Source organism: Dermacentor silvarum, chromosome 9 (genome assembly GCF_013339745.2).
Source record: "Dermacentor silvarum isolate Dsil-2018 chromosome 9, BIME_Dsil_1.4, whole genome shotgun sequence".
Lineage (NCBI taxonomy): Eukaryota > Metazoa > Arthropoda > Arachnida > Ixodida > Ixodidae > Dermacentor > Dermacentor silvarum.
The window spans coordinates 120,201,750-120,225,769 of record NC_051162.1 but is presented as its reverse complement, the minus strand read 5'-3'; the positions used below and the strand labels follow the sequence as shown (position 1 = coordinate 120,225,769).

The following is a 24,020-nucleotide window of genomic DNA, read 5'->3' as shown; positions in this document are numbered from 1 at the left end:
TTTGGGTGGTTTGGATCGATGCTCAGGGGTAGAGGATCTGCTGCCAACTGGATGGAGTCGTAACTTGCCGTTTTGTGAACACTGCAGTTTTTTGTTTTGTTTTTTCCACGAGCACAGCTTGTGGTGGCAGTGCAGATACCATAGTAACGGCCTATTTGTCAAAAAGGTCGGGGCAATTTTTTTTTTTTCTTTGGCGCAAGCTCTTCGTGATGTTGGCCACCAAAAACAAACGTGAATCATTTTGCCCTAGTGTTGTACCTCTTTCTTGTGCACCTTAAGATACTTGCTGGCCACAGAAAGCTTACTGACGCTGGGTTTCTTATATCTGAGGGATACAAGCCCACTGAGTCCAGTTTAATGTTCCTGGCCAAAGCAGAGTGGCACATCTTTTTTTCCAGGTATATACTGAGTGCAGGAAACATTCTGCAGCACAGCCTGGCTTGGTTAGATAGGGTTGGAAGAAAAACTGTTGCTTTCATTATAATGCAGTTTTCGGTTGTTGTAAGATAAGTGACAAGACATGACACGCAACCTATTTGGTCGTATTGAACTGCTCTGGCAGTGCAAGACTGCTTTTAAATCTATGAGGAGAACAAGTGGGCGAAATATTGATAAATCGGTTTTGTCGCTGTTAGGGCCCGCCTTAGCAGTAACGCATAATTGCAGCCTTGCATAACCGCTTGGAGCACTTCTGGAATGCTTTGAAACAACCACTTCAATATGCCATTACTAGTTTTATGCGTTGGCTGTTGCGTTCCATGGAAGTCATGTAAACTTAGCCGGCACATACCCTCGGCGACCTGTCCCTAGTGCCATGTGGAAATGGGCTTGACACATTCTTAGACTTCAGTTTGTCGGACAGACTTCATGACGGGTGTCGGGTGACTGAGAATCAGTCGCACACCTTTTGGTGTTGCGAGCTTAAGGTGCCTTGCTGGAGTAGTGTTTGACTAGCCATCAAAGCTTGTGTTGCCGTACATAAATATGTATATTGCTTTAATTCAGTCTTGTGCGCAAATGTACTTTGCAGTGCAAGTTCATAGTGAAACACACTTCCTGCTTTGTGGGTGCTGCTTTGACCCCTAACCACGTTTAAACTTTGGCTTAGTTATCCTGCTCATTGCTGCATATCTTAGCAGTTTAGCACGGTGGGCCACTTTAGGGCTACCCAGTTGCACTGAAACAAGCCACATAGGGGATGCCACATTCCCTCGTCTAGGGACTAGCCTTAGTGCATGCCTTCTATGAAGGCTCCCATGGAACAGAATAAAGTACTTGCAGGGCAAGGAGAGACAAACGAAACTTACTTGTGCTAAGCAGTCTGATATTTGTCTGGGAAGGTGGCACTGTTGTAGCAGATTATGTAATTTCTTTGGCCTGAAGCAGAGGGGTTGGCTCATGCCAATGGTTGGGCATTCACAGGCAGCTACGGTTCAGGCATGCTGGTATTGCTGGGAATTCTGTCTCGGTATGCATGTGGGAAGCACACCTCGGAATTGCATCGATGCAGCATTTATATAAAAAAAACACACACACACACACACACACACATTGAAACTGCGTGCAATATCTGCGAACTATTTTTGGACGTTGGTGCATTTGCATCCGGCACAATAAATTCGAGGCGCGGCCTCGGTGCCACAGACCTCTTCAGTGCTGGCTAAGTACACCGAACCTCAAGCAAGACAGAAATTAGCTTCCAAGAAGCTTTCGGGCGGCCCGGATGTAAGCTGATCGGCCACCTTGTTTCTTCATGCCGGGAATACGGGCAAGTGCAAATTCCTCTAAATGATGCCCCTATGGTGAATATGCCCGTGCGGTAAGTACCGAAACCATTATAAACAGTCGTCATTGGCCAGGCTGGGACCTCGTGACCAAGCAGCCTCCTGTAAGAGCAAACACTAAATGTGGCGGCACCATCGGTAGTGATTAGATTTTTTTTTTTTTTTTTTCGAAACCTTCCGGACTTTTTTTCAGTCGCCGCTGTCTAGTTCACACAGGACAGCTTGCTACAGACGTGCCGGTGACCGGCAATGAAACAAAACCTGAGTAGCCGCACTGCAGCAAATATACGCCCTCAATCTCATTTGTTTTTGCAGTGAAGCTACTACGTTCCCAGTTTAGCGCTCGGTCAGTTGACGTAGAGTGTACGTAGAGTCGTAGACTCATGGTGGGGATTTCCGAGTCTTTCCGGGCAGGAACGTAATCGCTATGCTGCAAAACGTTATGCGCCGATGAACAGCTTTACGGCATGTAATTAACCGCGGTTCACATGAATCTAAACATTCACACGTGCATGTTGGAACCGCAAGGTTTTTTTTTTTCGACCGTCTTCCCCTGCCGGGGCAGTGGTAATTCCACATTTGCGTGACGTGGTACCCGGCCACATGCTTCAAATTTGCTTGAGGGATATTGTGGTTAATGGTAGGTTTTGCCAATCGGTGTTCACTGACATTGATGTCCCCGACAGTACTAATAGATGCAAAATAAGGTATGTTGTGGCGTAAACATTTGCCACTGCGCAGATACCATGACTAACATGCGCATGGCGCGAATGCAGAGAAAGAAACTTTGCACAGACTTGCACCGATAATACAGCAGACCCTGAAAAGTATTTGCTTGGCAATAATCTTCCATGGTTTCTGCATAATTTAAATTTATATTATAGGGCCAAACGTCGTGGCGCGTTGCACTCTAAATTTGATTGGTGCAGACAGTCCAGTGAAACGGTATTTGAAGATTAATGAAGAAATTCACCGACATTATGATGCTCCCTAATGCAAAAGTTGAGCGCAGCTCTGTACGTGTTTTCACATCGCGGTATATTGGCTGGCACGGACAATGTCTCGTGCGGCACGTTGCAAACGGACTGATGTCTGGTGCGACTGTTCCGCTAATCGGGAGATCGCGAGAGGCAGTGCACGTGGGCGCGCCGCCGCAGCCAGACCTTCGCTCATGCAGAGCTGTTTCGGTGAACAGGCGACGCGTGCTACTCTTGAGCGATCGTCGCCACAGAAAGCTCCATACACACCAGCGGTAAAACGCGCGCGGCGCGCCGCTGGCTTCACCCATCTCTTGCTGGCATGCACCGCTGACCAAAACAACCACCGGCGCCGGGAATCATTCTAGATTTTGTCTACAATGTTTTTTTTTCACGCTAGCAAAGACATTTCAGCGCGAACATTGCGAACGCGGGCTGGATTTCGTGGCAACGCCCTTGCTCCTGGAGTCGCATAACGCAAGGAGCTCCATCCGAGCACAAACTTTCAAGAGCTTTTCGATAGCGCACGGGCGCATCAATTGCGGCATCTCGCAGCGCCGCGGAATCTCTGGAGCGCATGGATTTAAATTCCGAAACTTAGTGAGTATAAAGTTTTTAAAAATTTCACGTGAAAGGTGCACTGACATTTCCAAAGGCGTGCTTTAGATTTTCAATTCTGGAACTTCATGGGTTTAATGTTCTTATAAACTTGGGCCAACATGCGCGCACTGGAGCCCTCGTGTCCAAGCCGTTCCAGAAATGGAAGCTCGCGCTCGCAATCTTCCATACACACGAAAATACTGAATATCATGGTGACTGGCAGCTGATAATTTTCTCAACATTTTAAGGAAGCGCGCCCAATGTCCATCAGCTGGACCAGGGCAGGCAAAGTAAAATAAGAGAGAACAGAAGAAAGTTAACGGCCTATTGTTGAGGCAGTTCGTTTTTGCGGGCGACAAGGTCTGGCTCTCCGTGGCCACTGGGACAGTGGCCCTGTGGATTTAAGCGTAGACCCCGCTGAAAATACAGGTATTTTCAGAGCGCTTCTTCGCATGCGAGCCGATTGTGGAGATGCATATCTGAAGAACCATTTGGAAAGTTGCCTCAGTAATGCCTTGTATTTAAGCCCAGATGCACAAAACCAAATTATAGAAATTTGTGGTGAAATTATCAAAGAAAGCCTAGTTGCAAAAGCAGGCTGCTTCTCCATACTTCCTGACAAGACGACGGACATCGCTGGAATCGAACAGCTTACTGTTTGTGCTAGGTACCTAAAAAGGATGCCAAGGACATCGAAGGAGTGTTTTTAGGTTTTAGCACTGAAATAGATGCCCTCTCTCATTACTGCTGCAGATTCTAGTCACCCTTCCAGTGACCACTTCCAGCGCAGAGAGAATATTTTTTAACATGCGATTACAAAAAAAAAAAAAAAAAAAGCAGCCTTTCCACTGGGCTGTAGATGGAAGACCAGCGAAGCTGTACTATGGTGGGAATTATGCATTTCCAATTATGACAAGATGTGATGGTGTAATTTGTTATTTGAACTATTAAAGAATGAGAAATATATAAGATCCGGTGGTTTTTATTTATTTAGTGACCACAGGGACCATGGCCTTATGGTCGCTACGGTACACTAGCCACTGTAGCTACGGTACACCGCCATAGGATGTACGGCAAAGGTTGGCACGTTCGTCATAAACACGTCACCAACGCCGCGTGCGTTCGGTGCGAACGCGGGCAAAACGCCGCCGCCGTCGACAACAGTTCTGCGCATTCTTTGTGTGACCGCATACAACCGCTGTCAAAACGCTAGCGTGAGCAGGCGAAGGTTCCTGCGGTCTATCGCTTCAACGGAAACTGAGCGGCGACAGCACAGCGCATACAAGGTAGGAGCCGTGTTGCAGATCGCTTTCAAGATAGTGCGCGCGGTCGCCGCGCAAAGTACAAGTAGGCAGTTAATTTCTCGCAGAGCAAAAGCCGCTCTCCCTCCCTCCCGCGCTGCCTTCCTGCTTTCTCCTTTCCCGTGGGTGATTGAGTCGCCAGTTCCCCTTGCGCCCGGTCGTCACAAGATACGCATTTGGTGCCGCAGCTAAACGTCGCCTTCGCCCCAGTCCCCCCACGGCCTTTCGCGCGACTCGCGTTTGCTCTCCGCCGTGCCCGTGTAAGCGCGCATCCCTCGCACGCTTTTACTCGCACTTACAGCATACGGCCAATGAGTTTTTTTTGTACACGCGGACACGACCATCGGAGACTGAGCCCTTCGCTGCAAAACTACTTGCGTTCTACAATGTCTGAGGAACGCATGGTTAGGCTGGCGCTTCTATACGCCCACAGAGACGCCGGCATCAACGTGTCCGAAGTCATTGACCGCTTCGCTAAACTTCCCCGCCGAGTGAAGTTTGTCCTTTAGATAGCGAAGCAGCAAAAATCAATGCAAATAAAAAGGTCTGTTCCTTCAGGTCCATAAACTCGTAATTATGAAAACATATGACTGTTCATTAGTTTTTAAAGCCACAGAAAGAGGAATAGGATGACTAATAGCATTGTAAAAAGGCTAAGTAGAACGCAAGGCTGCACTGGAAAACTTACTGCCATCAGATCCGGATCCTATCCTGCAGGAATACGAAGTGTGCAGGATAGAAGCGGCTCCGATGCCTACGAGGCTGGCACCCTTTTCTTTTCCAAACGGATAATTTCTAGTCCTGGCAGACCAGACACGCCTAGAGACTGCTGTTTGAGGTGCAACACCTGAAGGAGAGCTGACGTATTCTACCTCGTAATAGGAGTGACAAGCCTCTACCCAGCACTGGCGCTAGATTATAAGCAGGCTACCCTCAACTATCTGTCCTGCAAGTTTTCAGCATTAGACAAGGCCACGAGGGGAGCTACAAGAGAGAAAGAAAATCTGAAACGTTTTCCTGGAGTAGCTCTTGGAGACCTGTCATTGCGCAGTGTTAACTTGTCCAGACCTAGTTCCTATGCCTCTCCCTTTCCTTCTCAAGCAGTCACCACATACTAAGAGGTGAGGTCGTGCACATTTCTTAAAACGTTTTCAATGACAACTCGGGATTGTAGTCAAAGAAAGTGTTGGTTAAAAAATTCTTTTATAGAAGCACACCTCAGAAGCAACACATAATTTTATCTGATCAACTTCACTTAATGATCAAAAGCGATTGCCCAGCTGGAAAGTGCTCCTTAACGAAGAACTACTGGATTGTCACCAATTTCAAGCATTCACGAGTGTATTACTAGCATGCCTGCCTCTCGACGTGGTATGTTGTAAACCATACTAACAGTGCTGCCACATCTAAAATCACGTGAAAATAGTAGGTCGGTTCGTCCGCCTGCACCATTTGAACCAGTTGATGGGGTGCTGCACCCATCCATTCATTTCAGTGGTGCAGCAACGGTACCCTCCGAGCCATGCCATTCATTTTAGAAAGTGCAGGAAAAGTGCAGGGCTGGTTCCCGGTTTTGTTGCACCCTCTCTCCTATCGATGCCGACTTGATGCAGACCTACAGGTGCGAAGCAGCAGCGCAGAAGACGACATAGCACACGGGCGCAAGCGCCAGTAAAGCCTTGCTTATGCGCATCTGCTGTCTATGCAAGTGCACGGCGTATTTATGCCTCAGAAACCAATCGTACAACAAGTTCAAGACTGTTCAAACTTACGCACTCGGTGCACATTAATCTGAAAAAAAAACATGTCTGCACCTCTGCATTCGTTTACGAGTGTCCCACTGTGCCTGCACCGCAGAAATCAAGCTGCAAGATTTCTGGATTGCTCGTGAGCTGCTGTGAACTGGTTCACAGTGGTGCAGGTGAATCGAACGGACCTAGTATGCATTCACAAATGAGGTAGCATAGTCGAGCCGTAAGTGCAGGCATTAGATGGATTGAAAAATCTCCAGAGACGCTGGCCCACCTGAACTGAAAACTTATTTTTCTTTTCCGTTTTGTTCTGGAGTGAAAAAACTTTTAACTTTTCAGTTCAGCTCCAGTTCGCATAAAGATAATGTTTTTTTTTTTCCAGGTGTTTGGCTCAGTTTCAGTTCGATACCACGACACGTATACTATTTGTACAGCCAAAAATTGTAGTACTGTGCCATTGTGTCTTGATCTCGCAGTGAAAGCTTGGCAGTGGAAATGAAACATACCTTATGCCCAAGTAGTCAACCGCAGAATAGAGCACTTTGTGAGCTTTTATTTACAGTGGTCTATGTACATGCCCTTAAAACAGCCGAGTCGAACAAGGAATTTATCGCTCATGAAAAGCTAGCGATGACATTAAAGAAATGGTACACCTCTTCACTATCGTACACTGCAACCTCTGTACGGCAAACTTCGCACTGTACAGGGTTGAAGATGTCACGTGGGTCATTTACACCTTCAGGAAGGTTTTGGCGGCGTTTTGATGACGACCTCGATGGCAGGCATCTGAGTGTTTCTTTTCTGTTGACAACACAATTCTTCACAAACATGGCACGGTACTGCGTGTTGTAGATTTCATGCCTGCACAGAGCAAAGTGTGCAATTTGCAGATGCAAAACCTCACAATGTCAATGCCACAACTGCACTAGGAAAATATGAAAGGGAGTTCAACACACATACATACATAAAGCATACAATATTCATATATTGAATGCGGTTACAGAATGCTACTGCTTTTTAGAATAAGGCATTTACAAAGCTCAAGAGCTGATGTTCCCCGTGAGGCGAGGAAAGATTGAGGTTTGGCGGGTCTCGTGAGACTACATTACAGGAAGTGAGAAGATGCTTGTTCATAAGGGGGTTAACCGTTGTAGATTAAGACTGAGTAGCAAGTGATAGAAGGGAAAACCTTTTACAGAAATTTCCAAAGACTACAACCAAAGGTTCCTGTATTCTAATCTGAATGTCTTTCCAAGGGTTCAACGCACCTAAAATACCACCAAACATCGCTCGCTTTCCCTTGGTCATCTAGTCAAACATGATGGGGCTCTAATGCAGTTCCGAGGCCATTAGTATCATAAATTCGTGCCGTGCACCTGACTCTTGTTTTAGCACCTCGTGAAACGCTATCCTCCAAGGGAAACATCTGCTTGCTCATTGGGACTTCCTAGCCGTTTAGCAAACGTTTCTATGTGCAGTGAAGTGGCAACAGGACGGCCATTGCCACTTCACCCCGCAATAGCATTGCTCTCGTGAACCAAGCTGCGGAAGTTGTACATATAGCTTGTCCGCTTGCATGCTGTCTACGAAACCATGGCTTCCTTTATGGCTACAATTCACTGCTGCCAGTCTTCGTGTTGGACGTTCTGTTTTGACAGTCGCTACGCTGTAAGCGGAAACAGCACTAAAGCTCCCCTTAAGGTAAATGAAGTACCTTTGCTCTGGAGACTCAAACAGATCCTGCTTACAGAACAGCAACATTATATCTACTTTGACTGCACAGTTGCTGAGCTGTAAACATGCCGCTATTTTTTTAACTACCTTAACAGTTTTGTCATGCTCGGCAAACAAAGTTTTGAGTCCATCCCAACTAAAAAAAATACTCCTAAAATCTACTGAACTTGAACTCCACTTCGTGAATCTATAAATACCGACTACATCAGCATTTGCCTCAGGAGGCCATTTGTGTGTGTCACATAAGAGGCAAAGCAGACACTAACTCCAGTTTAGACACATTTTTAAAAGCTTCAGTCCTTTAAGTGAAAGATATTGACTACTCAGAAAATGGTCAAACGGCAGAGGCAGTACGTCAGTGTGAAGACACGCATTTCTAAGTATTTTCTTGCATATGGCCTATTCTAACATGGAGAAGGTTGTCGGAACTTCTGTATTGAGTCTTCAGTTAACTAGACCTATGCAGATGCCGTCAAAAATCCACAACGTCGCAAGAATGTTAACCTGTTAACCGTTTCGGACGAGCACAGCTTGTCTTTTCTGAACTGTGCCAAAACCGTTTTGCACGTGTGTAGCTAGTCTGCTCAAGATAATATCTCCTTTTGATCATTTTGAACGAGACAGGCTCGTTTGCGGGCTAGTTGGTGTATCGCTTTGCAGATGGCAGCACTGGGCAGGTAATTTGTTTTTTCAACCGCTGTTTCACATGTCTTTGGGGGAAACTGATGTTTAAAAAATGGCGTCCGGTGGAGGCGATGCATGTGTTTCTGGTCTGTCATCGCGGAAAAGAAGCATTTCACCGTTGTCCAGCTCTTTGGACAATAATGATTCAGAAACCGAAGTTTACTTCGTTTCTGGAAGTGAAACAATAGCGATAACTTCGAAATTAGCAGTTCATCAGATGAAGAAGACTGCTCAGAAGACACTATTGCGAGTGCGCGTCATTGGCATCGCATCGATAGGAAGGACATCTTCACGAAGGCTCCTCGGCTTGTTTTTTGGGCGTCCCTAGTAAGGCGTTCAATATAACATTGCCGAGTGACTTTCTGAACAGCGCTCTTGTTATGTTTTTTTATTATTGATTACCAGCAGGTAGCTGGCCTCTTTATCATGAGCAATAATAAACTTTAATACACTAATTTGACTTAGTATGTGCTTGATTTTTTTTTTCCAACACCAAAAACTTGCTTTTTAGAAGAAAAATAATATCAAATTAAAAAAAAAACGCAGTTTGGGCACAGAAATTGTCAAAATAATAAAATGGTCAAGGGGTTAATATGCTGTTGCCACTTGTGTTCCACTTTTGTGCCTTTTCTCAATTACCAAACCAAGCTTCTGCTGAACTTACTTCCTCTGCATGCGTCCGTTTACTCTTTCTTGTAGTACACTTAATTGTTACTTACCGCTGACAGTCGAGGCAGAGAAGCGTCATACAGCCTGGACAATTAAGGACAGCATCACTCTGAGGCAATGGCTTGGCTTTACCACCGTCCTTGTGCTCAGACTTGTCGGGAAATATGCAGCTTCGCCGTTGTTCGTTAACCCATTTTTCATCTTCGTCATCCATTTCTGGATCGTAGAAGAGGTCGTCGTTGGACGGACCGCTCTTCTCGGTCTTTTTGTCGTCCTCTTCTTTCACCTTAGGTGAGCTGCCGTCTGCTGCGGTCATCTGCGCCGAGTCCTCTGCTTTGCGACTCTCTGTGTTTGCATCTTGGAGACCACCTCCTGACTGGCCAGGTTTTTCGGTAGTGTGTGCTTGCTGACCTGTTTTAAAAAATGTTGTAATCTTCTTAGTTTCACGGCTGCTCCAAATAGTCAAACACACGTACGTGCGCACAACCTTGTGTCTAGCAGCTGACGTCCTAGCAGTCAACATTTCCCGGTGGTCAGAAGTGTTGCCCAGTTTACAACATACAACGTACCATAGGCCTGTGTAAAGATATCGTCAACCTTCTGTGCGTATGGTGCTCCCAGGTGAGTCGCAGTGTTCATGTAGCTGGCGAAGAAAGGAATGCTATTGTAATTTTTTACATGGGAATATATAAGCTGTACGAGTGCTTGTATCCCTCAATTTACCCATGACACGATCCTTTAAATAAAACTGCTGACGGCTATCAGTATTCCTGGTGTTACAGCCGTGCCATAGTTCAGGCATAAAGAACATGAACTAATCTCTCAAAGGCTGTCGCACAAACGGCATCTTCCAGCTGAACTGCTAATAACCAACGCTTTCAATAGGAATACGGAATACGTGAAAGGTTAATTAGGTGTACGTATCTACAGAATCATTCGACGATGGGCTTTGATCCCCGCAATAGCACGCTGCTAATTGAGGCTGTCCGCTCGATGTGCTTACCTTTCACCGCCAGCCGTTGACCGGCCGGACCAGCGCTGATTCGGGAATCTGTAGAAGCGGCGTCGAACAGCTGTCTCTGCTCGAAAACTTTAAAGGTAGCAGAGAGCTCGTTTTCCATCTCCTTGTCGAAATCATCTACCTGATCAGGCTGGGATAGATACTTCTGGCGAACGTAAGCTTCGAAGGCATCTTCCGAGCTGCAAAAGAACAAAATGAGTCGCTAGACCGAATGTTTAGGGGAAAAAAAAAATTAAAGTTTAAGAAATATCCCACAGTCGCAGTGCAGCGAAATTAACGGCGCAGAATCCCAGCTTACCTGCTACTGTCGTAGCCTTCGCTGTCCGAGTCCTCGCAAACCTGGTAATCGTAGTCCATGCCGGATATCGCCACAGAACAGTCACGTTAATTTATTCGTTCCGTAGCACGCCACGAAACGGCCCTCCAGATACAACGGATATGCTGCGGACACCGCGGATCACGGACAACTAAGCGCCATGTTTGTTTGGAAATGTTTTGGTATGGATTGGATTGGATTAGTACAACAGGCGCGGCTGCTGCAAGTGGATAAATTATGGGATAAATTATATGAAAAAGCTGCAGTTTGCTAGAGCTAGAGTATAGTGCCTAGAAGCTAGAGTGTACTCCAGTTTGTCGCTCTCTCACCCTGTTTCGGTGTGTGACGAACGCCAGCACGTGCAAATGACCAAATTTTTTTATTTACTACTAGAATAGTACCACTACATGTTGCAATATTTAATATAGTCTCTGGTTTCGTAAAAATGAAATTAGCCGCTCAAATATACTGGGCTTTGCAGTTTTTAGTGTTTAATAATTTTGTAGCGCCATTCAGAGTTACGACAAGCTTTCTTCCATTTGAATTAAGTGCACGTGACCAACATTATGTAGATAGATAGATAACTGTCAAAGTGGCAAAGGCTCGCCAAGAAATGCTTCGCATCACCGTGCTTGGCATTTAAAAGTCGCAGTTTCGCCTGAAAGGCAAAGTATCAATCGCGATAGTAAATTAATAGAGAGCTATACAAAGTAGGAATAGTAGTTTGTTCCACAACTGCGCACACATTCTAACCAATTTTAAGGTAATTTACAGATGAATGCGCCATCTATGCGCACACAAAAAACGTTTATTCTGAAAATTATTTTGTTGAGGCGTACAAACTATGTTTTTAGTTTTTTGCTGAGGTGGCAGAATGATCACTAAGACTTTGTCAAAGTTTTGAATTCTGAAGGTTGGCGAGAGTTCTTTTTTTACTGGCAGCGCCGAAGAGCTGGCGCTGGTGAGGAAAGAAGGCAAGGGAGGGCGAAAGAGAAATAACGGACAGTGAATGGTAGCGGTGATGGAAGAGTCGGCGTTGTGGGCCGTGAGGGGCGGTGCGCGTCTGCTTGAATTTCGCTGCGTGATCAGAGAGCTCGCATAAACAGCGGTGTTCCTTCGTCGTCAGGCTGGATCCGCACCGGCGGCGCGGTGCCGAGTTCGTGCGTCGAGGGATGGACGCGGCGTCGAAGCAGCGCTTTCTGGGCGAGCTCTTCCCGACTCGCCTGAGCGCCGTCGTGTTTGTGGCGTACATCGGGTTCTTCGTCAACCAAGGCAAGTAACGGGTGTAGTTTCGAATCGTGCGGTCGCAGACACGATATAAGTGGGCAATGCTTTGCATATTTCATCATATTCGCCGATCGCTGTTTTGCTTTCCGGTGTGTGTGTGTGTTGTATGTGTGCGAAGCACGGAAAAGCGGCGTTGGCTCGCGTCTCAGCTGAGATTGGGAACAGAGTCGATCGTGGTGTCGTCTGCATGCAGCGTTTTGTCAGCTGTCAACGAGCGTAGCTTTTTTTCGTGTTCACATCGGTGCCTTTCGGGTGTTGCTACGGAATGGTTTAGATGCGCGTAAGGTGTGTTGGAAGGTTTCGTTTAGTTTCGGATCTGTCTCCGTTGGAACTAAGTTGACAACACTGTGAATTAGAGAGTGAATTTCCGGGCCGGCGCGTATTTCGATTGTATTCACCGCATTAATACGGTGCCACTCAGATTGATTAAAACGTATCGAACTATTGCGCTCTGACACGTACTCCTGGCGTACCTTTCCCGCAACTGCATGTTGGCCGTCATATGTGGGAGCAGGGTACGGCCATTTGAAGTATTCGAATCTGTCTCATTGGGGCACCCGCAATCTTTATTCGGGGAGCGCGCCTTTCATTGTCGTTATTTAATTTTTACTTGAGGCAAACGTCATTAAGGATCCGTTTCCTATACGAGACGCTAGACATATTTCCGCGTTCAAACGCGGAAGTCCGGTGCTTGCGATTCGCCTCGTCGCTGATAACATGCTTCAGCGCCGACACGCGGTATTTGCTCTGTCGCGATCGAGGCATATTCTACTGCCTCGATCGCGACAGAGCGCACTTATCGAAGAAACTGGGAGGCAGTGTGCCAAATGTTTTGCCGCACTGTGCAAACACAAGATAAAAACGTTGGATCAGGCTTGCGCGTAGGTAACGTACCAATTTTGTATGAAGAAGCAGAAGTTTCTTGCGTCGTCACTGCTCACCCAACGGTCGTAATTTCAGTGATCACTTTCGCTCAGCGGTTGGCGAATTGACAAGAGGCGTGCGTGGAAGCTGGTTGTGCTCTTTCTTAGGCGGAACACCTAATATTTGGCTTCCACACTTATTCGACGTACGCACGTTATCAAATAAAAGAAGAAAAAATGAAAGAAATGTGGCTGGTACAGCGCATAACGCGGATACTTATCAATATAGGGTTCACCTGTGGGCAGTTAGGCAGCAATAAAAAAATCACAGCATATCCACGGGGTGAATGATGATGAGTGGGCGAAGCTCCGGAGGGAATCATCGGATCTCCCGCTTAAGGGGACGCTAGCACAAACGCGTTAGAGACGTGCAGTACTCTCTAGTAAGGGGGAGCGGCCACAGCGTCTTACGCAGCCATTTACACATGCCGGAACGTGCACCGCGTTTGCCGACGCCATCACATGACTGCTGAGAGAGTATACCCCCCGTATTCATAAACGCTCCTCGACTGGAACTTGACTTGCCACCGCCTTGGGCAGCGCGTTCGAAACGCGTTGAAGGTAAGGCGGAGAGGCCACAGCGTCTTACACCAGCTTCTTACACGGGCCGTAACGCGCTAGAAACGCGGCCTTTCGTTAATGTTGGGTATTTATTGCCATCGTGGTGCTTGTGTCTATGTGTGCTTCGTGGCGTAGTGACGAAGCACACATAGACACAAGCTTCGTGGCGTAGTGCAATAAAGAAAAAAAAAAAAAAGCTTCGTGGCGTAGTGGGCTAACGCCGCGCGCTCGGAAGCGAGGGGTCCCTGGTTCGATTCCGCGCTACGGAGGACACAACTTCGGAATTTTTTTTTCTCATTTTTCTCAGACTGGTTACACACTACTACTACGACGAGGGACGAACGGGTGCCGCTTTAAGGAGCTTCGCCCCTAAAAAGATAATTATAGGGTGTGCTGAACATTAGAATAACGGATCGAATAGCGTCCGACTCGATTCAGTCTTCGAATCCAGTAGTGACTATATATTCGTAAATACGAACATTTTAACACGTCAACTGCGTGCAATCAAACACAAAGCTGGAGCAGGAGTGCGATAGGTATATATATATATATATATATATATATATATATATATATATAAGCAAGAAGGCATTCGTATCTGCTTGGTGCACCAGAGGCTGTGACCAGGCCACAGTAATGAAACACAGGAATAGCACGTCATCAGATAAACGTATAGCATAGTGTAGTTAGTGCTCGTTGAAGGCTTACGACAGCACCGCACACTATTTTAGAGGAATCCGAACGTGGTGCATTGGCCAATTAATAAATTGCTTTGCCTGACTATTTGTGCTCGCTGTTAACTAATTATACAATGTTAGCTGAGAGTTCGTTAAGAACACGGCTTAATATAAGAACACGGCTTAATATTAGACCACGGCTTAATATAAGTAGCATACAAATGGTCAACATTAGCTATTACAAATGCTTGCTATTATATAATATAATATTATCTAACGCTTTCCAAAAATTCCCGTTAATCCAACGGGAAGTTCGTTCCTTCCTTCTTTGCTTATGGCAAAAATGATTGTAAAAAAAAAAGCGGATGTTGTGTCGCGTGCACTAGTTCTTACTTTATGCTGATGAATCAATGCACTGAGATAAATAATGTGGTCGTGACATGAATTCCGGATGTAGCGTTTAGGGTATATAGTGACACAGTTTATGGAAGAAGAACAAGTGATAGTGGACTAATCACTCTACGCCCTTAAATCCGCCGCCGTGGCTTAGCGGCTATGGTGTAGAGCTGCTAAGCACGAGGTCGCGGGATCGAATCCCGGCCGCGTCGGCCGCATTTCGATACGGGCGAAATGCAAAAACGCCCGTGTTCCGGGGATTGCGGGCACTTTAAAGAACCCCTGGGGGTCAAGATTAATTCGGTGTCCCCAACTACGGCCTGACTCATAATCGAATCGTGGTTTTGGCACGTAAAACACCATAATACAATTCAGTTTCAGTATGTGATTGGCAGGTTCGTATGGCAGTCCTTCAGCCTTAGCACTACATCTCTCAAACCTAATTAAAACAGAGTTTCATCGCTCTAGACAGAAATGGCGTAAAATTATATATATTGCCGCGCCTGTACTCTGATGAAGAGGAGGAATATGCGAGCAGGCACGCGCGTTTCTATCAAGGCGCGGTGAAGAAGAAGAAGTCGCGGCAGCGCGCTGTATTAAAAAGGCGACCTCCTGCTATTCCTCTTGATCAGGGCTGTGCGACCTCTGTTTCTGACGTTGCGACACTGGTGGAGGTGCTGGAGCCTTGAACCTCATGCGTTCAACCCCTATAAGGACTCGTACACCCAGTCCGGAAGCTCCACTTCTCGTCACGACTCCAGTCCATCGATTCAGTCGGCGCTTGCTCGGCCTGAGCCCGGAATTCCCTCCCGTTGCGCCTCCCACCAGCATGGCTGTTCCAACACCATCGGCCACTCTTCCTTCTTCTCAGACGGCGCCGAGCATTTCCCAGGTGACTCTTGAACAGCCTCACGTTCCCGCAACCTTCCATGGTGATGCTTTCGAAGATGTCGAGGACTGGCTCGATCAGTACGAGCGCGTCGCTGATGTCAATCACTGGACCGAGCGACAGAAACTCACCCATGCTTATTTCGCGCTCGAGCTGCGAGCCCTCGGCATTACTCCTACGGAGTCTCCAGTCGTTTCGGTTGCCGAAGTCGTGCGGCAAGAGTTGCGGCAAGCCTTCTCCTCACCACCTCCATGCCCTGAGGCACGTCCATTGAGCTATGCCGACGTGGTCCGACGTCCTCCCCCTTCACCGGAGGTACCGCCATTTCAGCCTCGGACCGTTCCCGTGCCGTGGTGGCAACGAGAGTCTGTGCGACGACCTCCTGTTCGCCGTACTGACTTGTGGCGCACGGCCGACCGTCGACCACTCTGTTTCCATTGTGGGGAACCTGGCCACATTGCCCGCTTCTGTCCCCATCGAGAGGCTGGGGTGGCAAGTTTTTCGCCCGCCGCTTCTCTGCGCTTTGACGACCGTTGTGCCCCGAATCGTGATCACCTGTCGACCAGCCAAGCAGCTTCACCGCGTCGTCGCTTGCAGTCCCCATCCCCTGTGCGTTACACTTCCCCAAACCGCCAGAGTTTCGCTGACGTCGTCAGGGGTGGTCGTTCCCCTAGTCCGCGCCGGGGAAACTAACGGCAGCGACCTCCGGGGGGAAGGTTGCCCAGTGTCGCGACGCCAAAAACACCCCCCACGCTACCCAAGAGGACGATACGACGACGACGAATACTACCGCCGACGACGTTGCCCGTGCCGATATTAGCATTCTCATAGATGGACATCACGTTACAGCACTTGTTGATACTGGCGCAGACTTCTCAATCATGCGGCAGGAGCTGGCCGACCGCATTCGGAAAGTGAAGACGCCGTGGACCGGGCCACACATAAGAAGTGCCGGTGGCCAGGTAATAACACCAACAGGAACATGCACCGCTCGAATTCACATCGGTGATTCCAGCTTCGTTGCCACTTTCGTCATTATCCCCGACTGCTGCAGAGACTTCATCTTAGGGATGGATTTTCTGCGAGATCACGGCGCCGTCATAAACATTCCGGGCCGTATGGTGACGTTCTCTGCAAGCCCCTATGCCGACACCACTCATGACGGGAAACATGAGCGTCTGCGACTCGCCGACGATGTGACCATTCAACCGCGCTCCTGCCGCCTTGTATCTGTCTCGTGCCGGAAGCCCTACCATGGGGATGTGATCGCGGAGCAAATTGTTGCACTATTGCTATCCCACGGCATTTCGATTGCTAGAGGCCTACTCGACATGACTCATGGCCAAGCGGAAGTCCTTCTGACGAACTTCAGCGACGAACGCCGTCACATTCAAAAGGGCACCGCAATTGCCTACTGCGACGAAGTCATTCAAGTAAAAGATTGTTTGGCTTTACAACGTCAAGAAACGACCGTTCCGGCCTCGACACATTTGTCTTTCGACGTCAGCTCCACCCTGTCGCCTTCTGAGGGACAGCGCCTCTTGGAGCTGATACACCAGTTCGAAGATTGCTTTTCGACTACGTCAAAAGTGAAACAAACACCGCTGACCAAGCACCGTATAATCACGGATGATACCACGAGGCCGATTCGACAAAACCCCTACCGTGTAGCTCCAAAGGAACGTGAAGAGATTCAAAAGCAAGTGACCAAGATGCTCGAGGATGACGTGATCCAGCCTTCGAACAGTCCCTGGGCTTCACCCGTGGTCTTGGTCAAAAAGAAAGACGGCAGCTTGCGCTTCTGCATCGATTACCGCAAATTAAACCAAGTCACGAAGAAAGACGTCTACCCGCTGCCACGCATAGACGATTCGCTGGACAGGCTGCGGCATGCACGTTATTTTTCATCAATGGACCTACGAAGCGGGTATTGGCAGATAGAGGTCGATGAGAGAGATCGTGAGAAAACGGCCTTCGTGACCCCCGACGGTCTTTACGAATTTAAGGTACTTCCTTTCGGTCTGTGCTCAGCGCCAGCCACTTTTCAGCGTTTAATGGACACCGTACTATCAGGCCTGAAGTGGCAAACTTGCTTGGTCTATTTAGACGACGTCATAGTGTTCTCGGCTACATTCGAGGAGCACCTAAGCCGGTTACTCACTGTTCTTCAAGCCATACGCTCAGCTGGCCTGACGTTAAAGCCCGAGAAATGTCATTTTGGCTTCAGTGAACTGTGCTTCCTCGGCCACGTCGTCAGTCACGAGGGTGTACGACCGGACCCAGATAAAATAGACGCTGTGGCAAAGTTCCCCACACCACCCGACAAGAAGGCAGTGAGGCGCTTCCTGGGGCTGTGCGCCTATTACCGGCGGTTCATTGCGAACTTCTCTCGTATTGCTGCCCCGTTAACACGCCTTACACGAGACGATGTTCCCTTTCTGTGGGGTGAAAATGAGCAAATAGCATTTGACGAACTACGCCAGCGCCTGCAAACGCCTCCAGTTCTTGCGCACTTTGACCTGGAAGCCCCTACAGAACTTCACACCGATGCGAGCAATGTTGGTCTGGGGGCCGTACTGGTGCAGTGGCAAGACGGCTTCGAAAAAGTAATCGCTTACGCCAGTCGAACACTCTCTCGTACGGAGGAAAACTACTCGACTACCGAGAAGGAATGCCTCGCCGTGGTGTGGGCGGTTACCAAATTTCGCCCATATTTGTACGGCCGTTCATTCAAGGTTGTCAGCGATCATCATTCTCTTTGTTGGTTGACTAACTTGAAAGATCCATCTGGCCGTTTGGCGCGCTGGAGTCTTAGGCTTCAGGAGTTCGACATGACCATCATTTACAAATCAGGGAAAAGGCACACCGACGCCGACTGCCTTTCGCGGTCACCCGTAGAGCCCGCAGGTACCGATGACGCGGACGTTGACGCTGCATTTTTGGGAGTCGTCGACGCCGTCACCATTTCACAGGAGCAGCGCCACGACCCAGAGCTGCTCCCACTCATTAATTTCTTGGAAGGCCGAAGTACAGACGTCCCGCGACTCTATGCCAGGGGACTGCCGTCGTTTTGTCTGCGAAATGATGTTCTCTATAAAAAGAACTTTTCTGCCAGCGGCAGCACGTACCTGCTTGTCGTACCGATATCACTTCGCAAAGAAATACTAACAGCATGCCACAATGAAGCCACCTCAGGTCATCTAGGCTACACGAGAACACTGTCCCGACTCCGACGCAAGTACTATTGGCCAAAGCTACCCGCTGCTGTGAAACATCATGTACAAACATGCGCCGACTGCCAAAGACGCAAAGCACCTCCCGGCAAGCCTGCAGGTCTCTTACATCCAGTCGAGGTACCAGGACAGCCTTTCACCCAAGTTGGAATGGATTTCCTGGGCCCATTTCCAACTTCTACAGCCGGCAACAAATGGATCATTGTCGCAACCGATTACCTGACGCGCTACGCGGAGACTAAAGCTACGCAGCGGGGCACAGCAGCCGAAGCGGCTCATTTTTTCATCGAGAACGTCGTCCTTCGGCACGGTGCCCCAAAAGTAGTCATCACAGACAGGGGAACTGCCTTCACTGCAGAACTTCTTGACTCGGTTCTCACACTAAGTGGTACAAACCACCGGAAAACAACCGCATATCACCCCCAGACCAACGGACTGACCGAGCGGCTTAATAAGACCCTCGCAGACATGCTATGCATGTACGTCGACGTGGAACACAAGAACTGGGATCAGATTTTGCCTTACGTAACTTTCGCATACAATACCGCTCGACAAGAAACTACTCGAATGACGCCCTTCAGCTTGGTCCACGGTCGCGAAGCCACGACGACGTTGGATGCCATGCTGCCTCACGAGTGTGACGACATACCTACCGACGTTGTCGAATTTACTCAGCGCGCCGAAGAAGCTAGACAGCTTGCCCGCGTACGTATCTGCTATCAGCAAGGCCAAGATGCAAAACGGTACGATCTTCGACACAGGTCCGTTATCTACACTCCCGGCGATAAAGTATGGGTTTGGATACCCATACGCCGTCGTGGACTTTCTGAAAAACTGCTAAGACGGTACTTTGGGCCATACAGAGTGATTCGACGCCTGAGCGACGTGACCTACGAGGTCGTTCCTGACAGTGACAGTAACTCCAGTCGCCGCAAGCACTTACCCGAAGTGGTGCATGTGGTGCGGATGAAGCCGTATCTGTCGAACTAAGTTTCGTTTGTTCTTTTCTGTTGTTTTTTTGTGGTTTTGTTTTGCGTGTCTTACTCTGTGCCATTTGTACGCCGCCCTCATATGCTTAAGTTACGCATCGGGACGATGCTTCCTTCGGAGGGAAGCAAATGCCGCGCCTGTACTCTGATGAAGAGGAGGAATATGCGAGCAGGCACGCGCGTTTCTATCAAGGCGCGGTGAAGAAGAAGAAGTCGCGGCAGCGCGCTGTATTAAAAAGGCGACCTCCTGCTATTCCTCTTGATCAGGGCTGTGCGACCTCTGTTTCTGACGTTGCGACAATATATATATATATATATATATATATATATATATATATATATATATATATATATATAAGGATGAGAAGCACAACTTCGCGATTAGCTTTGGTTTATTTGCCCAACAGTTTCGGTCGGTGGACGGACCTTCTTCAAGGGCTCGCAGACGGCTTCGCGATTCTGTGTCCACAGGTTCCTCCCTAATTAACCAACAGACCGTTCACGTGATTGGCAAGCGTGCCGGGCATTAATCAAGCAGCTGATGATGGGGAATTCACTCGCAGCTGCTTCCAAATAAGGCACTCATGTATGAGTACGACGTCTGTTTGCGAAGAGGAAGAGGAGGAGGGGGGGGGGCGGAGATTTATACACGTAACGTGTTGACAGGCTTAGTCCGCTTTGACAAACTTATCAGCTCAAGGGATTTCAGCTCGCTGTCGCCGCGGAAACGGGTGTAGACAAACAGATGGAACTAGAACAGAAGACACGCACACACACAATCTTGTTGTTGTTGTTAATAAGCTCGCTGATACCTAGGCCATACGGACTGAAAACCTTTCGACGTGTACCCGCAACAGTTACGCTGTGTCTTGTTTTTATGCCGAATACATGTAAGGTTTCTGCATATAACCACACGGGACTACTGTTGGGTTGGAGTACGTACCGGTCTTTAATGAACCTCTCTGACGCCAACCTAGGTCACTGGCTACGCGCCCCCTCTTCACTGACAACAAAAAAAGAAAGATCCTTTAACATTTTTTTTTTTTTTTTTTGGTGCTGGGAAGAATCGAGCACGCGTTATATATATGGAGACAATATTGTCTGAATTCACCGTTCGTGTACCTAGTTAACTCTGTAACCTCCCCGCTGTAATGCCCTACGGGGCGATGCAGCTAACTAACAAATAAATAAATGAAGAAAATTTATGTTCAGACACGCGCCTCGCGCGGACTTCGGGGCGGCGTCTCTAGATGGGGTGGCGTGTCCAGAACGAAGCGCGAAAGAGGGGCCCGGTTGCAGCGCACGCGCCTCACACGCGACACGTCTCGGCGGTGTCAATAAGGACTGTTGCTGCATTGCTCCAAGGCTCGTCCCAAGATGATGAATAACCAGCAAGCCCACGTCGCCACTCTCATAGAAAAAGAATGGCGTTTTCACTTAATGGCTTTATCAGTGGAAAATTGATTTTGTGTCGCTCCTTAGTGCCCCTTAACTTAATGTGTGTGTGTGGTTTAACCGACTGTGTTCTGCTCCGGACCACCGTTAGTTGCACTTCGCGCTTCGAAAAGGCAGGCTGTTTATCAGGTGAGCTCCTGGACATGGGCTTCGCAATGTGGTGAACGTGGCTGAACATTGTGGATCTGGGACCTCGTAGAAGTGCGACGTAATGCTTACGCATTTTTCTCGCATTTACCACTAAGTCGCAGCTGAAATGTGTTATACGTATTTTTTATTATTATTATTAAACGCACGTAAGGAGGCGGCTGTGGGCGCTGCTGAGCTCGATTTCGTGTATTCGATGCCGGCCGAGGCACCCGCCTTTCGGTGGGGGCGATCGAAATGCTAACACGCTCGTGTGCTTAAATTTAGGCGCACGTTAAGTAACCCCAGTTATCGTCATCATCATCATCAGCAGCAGCAGCAGCCTATATTTATGTCCACTGCCGGACGAAGGCCTCTCTCTGTGATCTCCAATTATCCCTGTCTTGCGCTAGCTTATTCCAACTTGCGCCTGCAAATTTCCTAACTTCATCGCGCCACCTAGTGGCGCGATGAAGTCCATATCCATTCCATATCCATATCCAAGTCCATATCCATTCGGCAACTCTAATGGTCCACCGGCTGTCCATCCTACGCATTACATGGCCTGTCCAGCTCCACTTTTTCTCTTAATGTCAATAAGAATATCGGCTATCCCCGTTTGCTCTCTCAGCCACACCCAGTTATAGTCCATCTTAATCCGGAGTTCGTCACCGCGGCGTGCCTCGTAATCAGAGCCTATACTGTTCACATTGAAAGCCCCTGATTTAATTTTAAGTGCATCATAATTCTTGAACGGGGTAAATGCATGTCAATAAAAGTCTCCCAAATTATTTTTTAGATCTAATAATATATCGAGATTCTCCGATTTCCTCGAGAAAGGCTACAGATGCACGTGCGGTGAGTGTTTGAGACCCCTGCTCTGTGTACGCCACCTGTTTCGAGTCCCCTAGAGACGTGACTCGAAATGTCGCGCGAACATCTGGCTGCGGTAGTCACACGCGACAAGCGTATATTTGTGCAAAAGCCACACTGACAGCTTTCGGACGCCAAGCAGTCACGCGTATATAGATACGTATAAACGGCAGGGAAACGAACTCACGTAAAAGCTGTTCTTCTTTTAATGAGAAGCATTCTTTGCGAACTTCAGGTGCTTTGAGTGTATCTATGTCTATGTACATCTATCGATCTATCTAGCCCCCTACGTTGTGATGCCGTCGTGGGCGTTTCTTCAACTGGATATATAGAACAGGCACGAGGAGGGTGGGGCGTAATCACATGCAAGAATAACATGAATGGCATATCATGACACCAATAGCATGACGTATTTGTCATGTCATGTGTATGTCATGATAAAAATGGTATGAATGACATGATGCCGTCGTGGTCGTTCCTTTAACTCAATATATAAGGATATGAATGGCATGCTTGCATGACCTGCCATTTATGACGTGCGCGTCATAACATGAATTATATGGATTTCATGACGTCACTTACGTCAAGACTTGAATGACAAAACACACATACGCATGCCATGTCATCAATGAAATCACATGCTTGTCATAGTGTGTATATGTCATGAAATAAATGGTATGAATGACCTGTTGCCATCGGGGTCGTTTGTTTAATAAATATATATCTGGTTATGAATGGCATGCGTGTCATGACACGAATACCATAAATTTCATGACATGTAATCTACGTCATCATATGATCATTATGACAAGACATGCAAGGGCATGTCATGCCATGTCATTTTTGTCATGTCATGCATGCATGTCTCGCCACACATCCTGATATATATCCAGTTAGAGAAGCGCCCACGACGCCATCACCATGCCATTTATGTCATTCATAACAATAACGTCATGACATGATACTGTGTCATTAATGTGATGCATGTCATGTAATTTCATTCATGTCATGGATATCCTGATACATAACTAAGCTTGTTAGAAAATGGGCCTGGCACGAATGACAATGATGTCACGACATGAATGTCATAAATGAGATAGAATAATGGATTGAATATGACATGACATGCATTTCTTTAACTGGATCGATATATTCTGGACATGCGTGGCACGACATGCATGTGTGACATTAATTACATGTCATGCATGTCATAAACTGATTGACAGGAATGCCTGCATCAGTGGTGCTAACTAGAAATAAAAAAACCGCGCGCAAGTCCAGGCCCTCTAAAACTCTAAAATCCGTGATACGAGCCCCACAAATCCGCTAAAGGGCCGCTAAATGGAGACGACAATCAGAATCACGTTCAAGATATGTTTTGTTGCGTCTACGTAAAACACACTTGAAAAAAATATTACACTTGACAGAAAAGTGTTTATGGAATAAAATTTCTTGCAAATTTCTTGAAAAAGTAATTTCTTGCGCGACTCAGTGCGGAAGCGTATTGCGAAACAAAAACAAATCAACACAAAAGATGCTTATATTCAATCACTGGCCAGAAATACCGGTTAGCGATTAAAATTACAGACAAATGTCACCTGTTTCCTCGTGGCATGGTCGCGCGTCCTCTGTGTGTATTTGTTCACTGGCACGTCTATATAGGTCGCTGCTATGGCTAACCCCGTAGACCTCCATCGTGCCGATCTTGGGAACAACGCGATGCTCGGGAAGCGTGCAACTGAAGCAGCATTTATCGTTCAGCACTCAGGTGGCC

At 47.7% G+C, this 24,020-nt stretch overlaps 2 protein-coding genes across 2 annotated transcripts in view; one reads left to right on the top strand and one right to left on the bottom strand.

The window, feature by feature from the left end:
• Positions 1 to 6,946: 6,946 nt before the first annotated feature.
• On the bottom strand, positions 6,947 to 11,032 carry LOC119464179 (E2F-associated phosphoprotein). Its single transcript, XM_037725037.2, has 4 exons — positions 10,820 to 11,032; positions 10,504 to 10,700; positions 9,551 to 9,911; positions 6,947 to 7,274 (listed from the first exon to the last, which is right to left on the bottom strand). The coding sequence occupies exons 1-4, from the start codon at positions 10,876 to 10,878 to the stop codon at positions 7,028 to 7,030; spliced, it is 864 nt and encodes a 287-aa protein (XP_037580965.1). The 5' UTR covers positions 10,879 to 11,032; the 3' UTR covers positions 6,947 to 7,027.
• Positions 11,033 to 11,825: 793 nt separating this feature from the next.
• LOC119464178 (UDP-galactose transporter senju) overlaps positions 11,826 to 24,020 on the top strand; it is a 45,051-nt gene continuing 32,856 nt past the window's right edge. Inside the window, exon 1 of the mRNA XM_037725036.2 lies at positions 11,826 to 12,109. Within this exon, the coding sequence (XP_037580964.1) occupies positions 12,010 to 12,109 (100 nt within the window). The 5' untranslated portion in view covers positions 11,826 to 12,009. The remainder of the gene's footprint in view (positions 12,110 to 24,020) is intronic.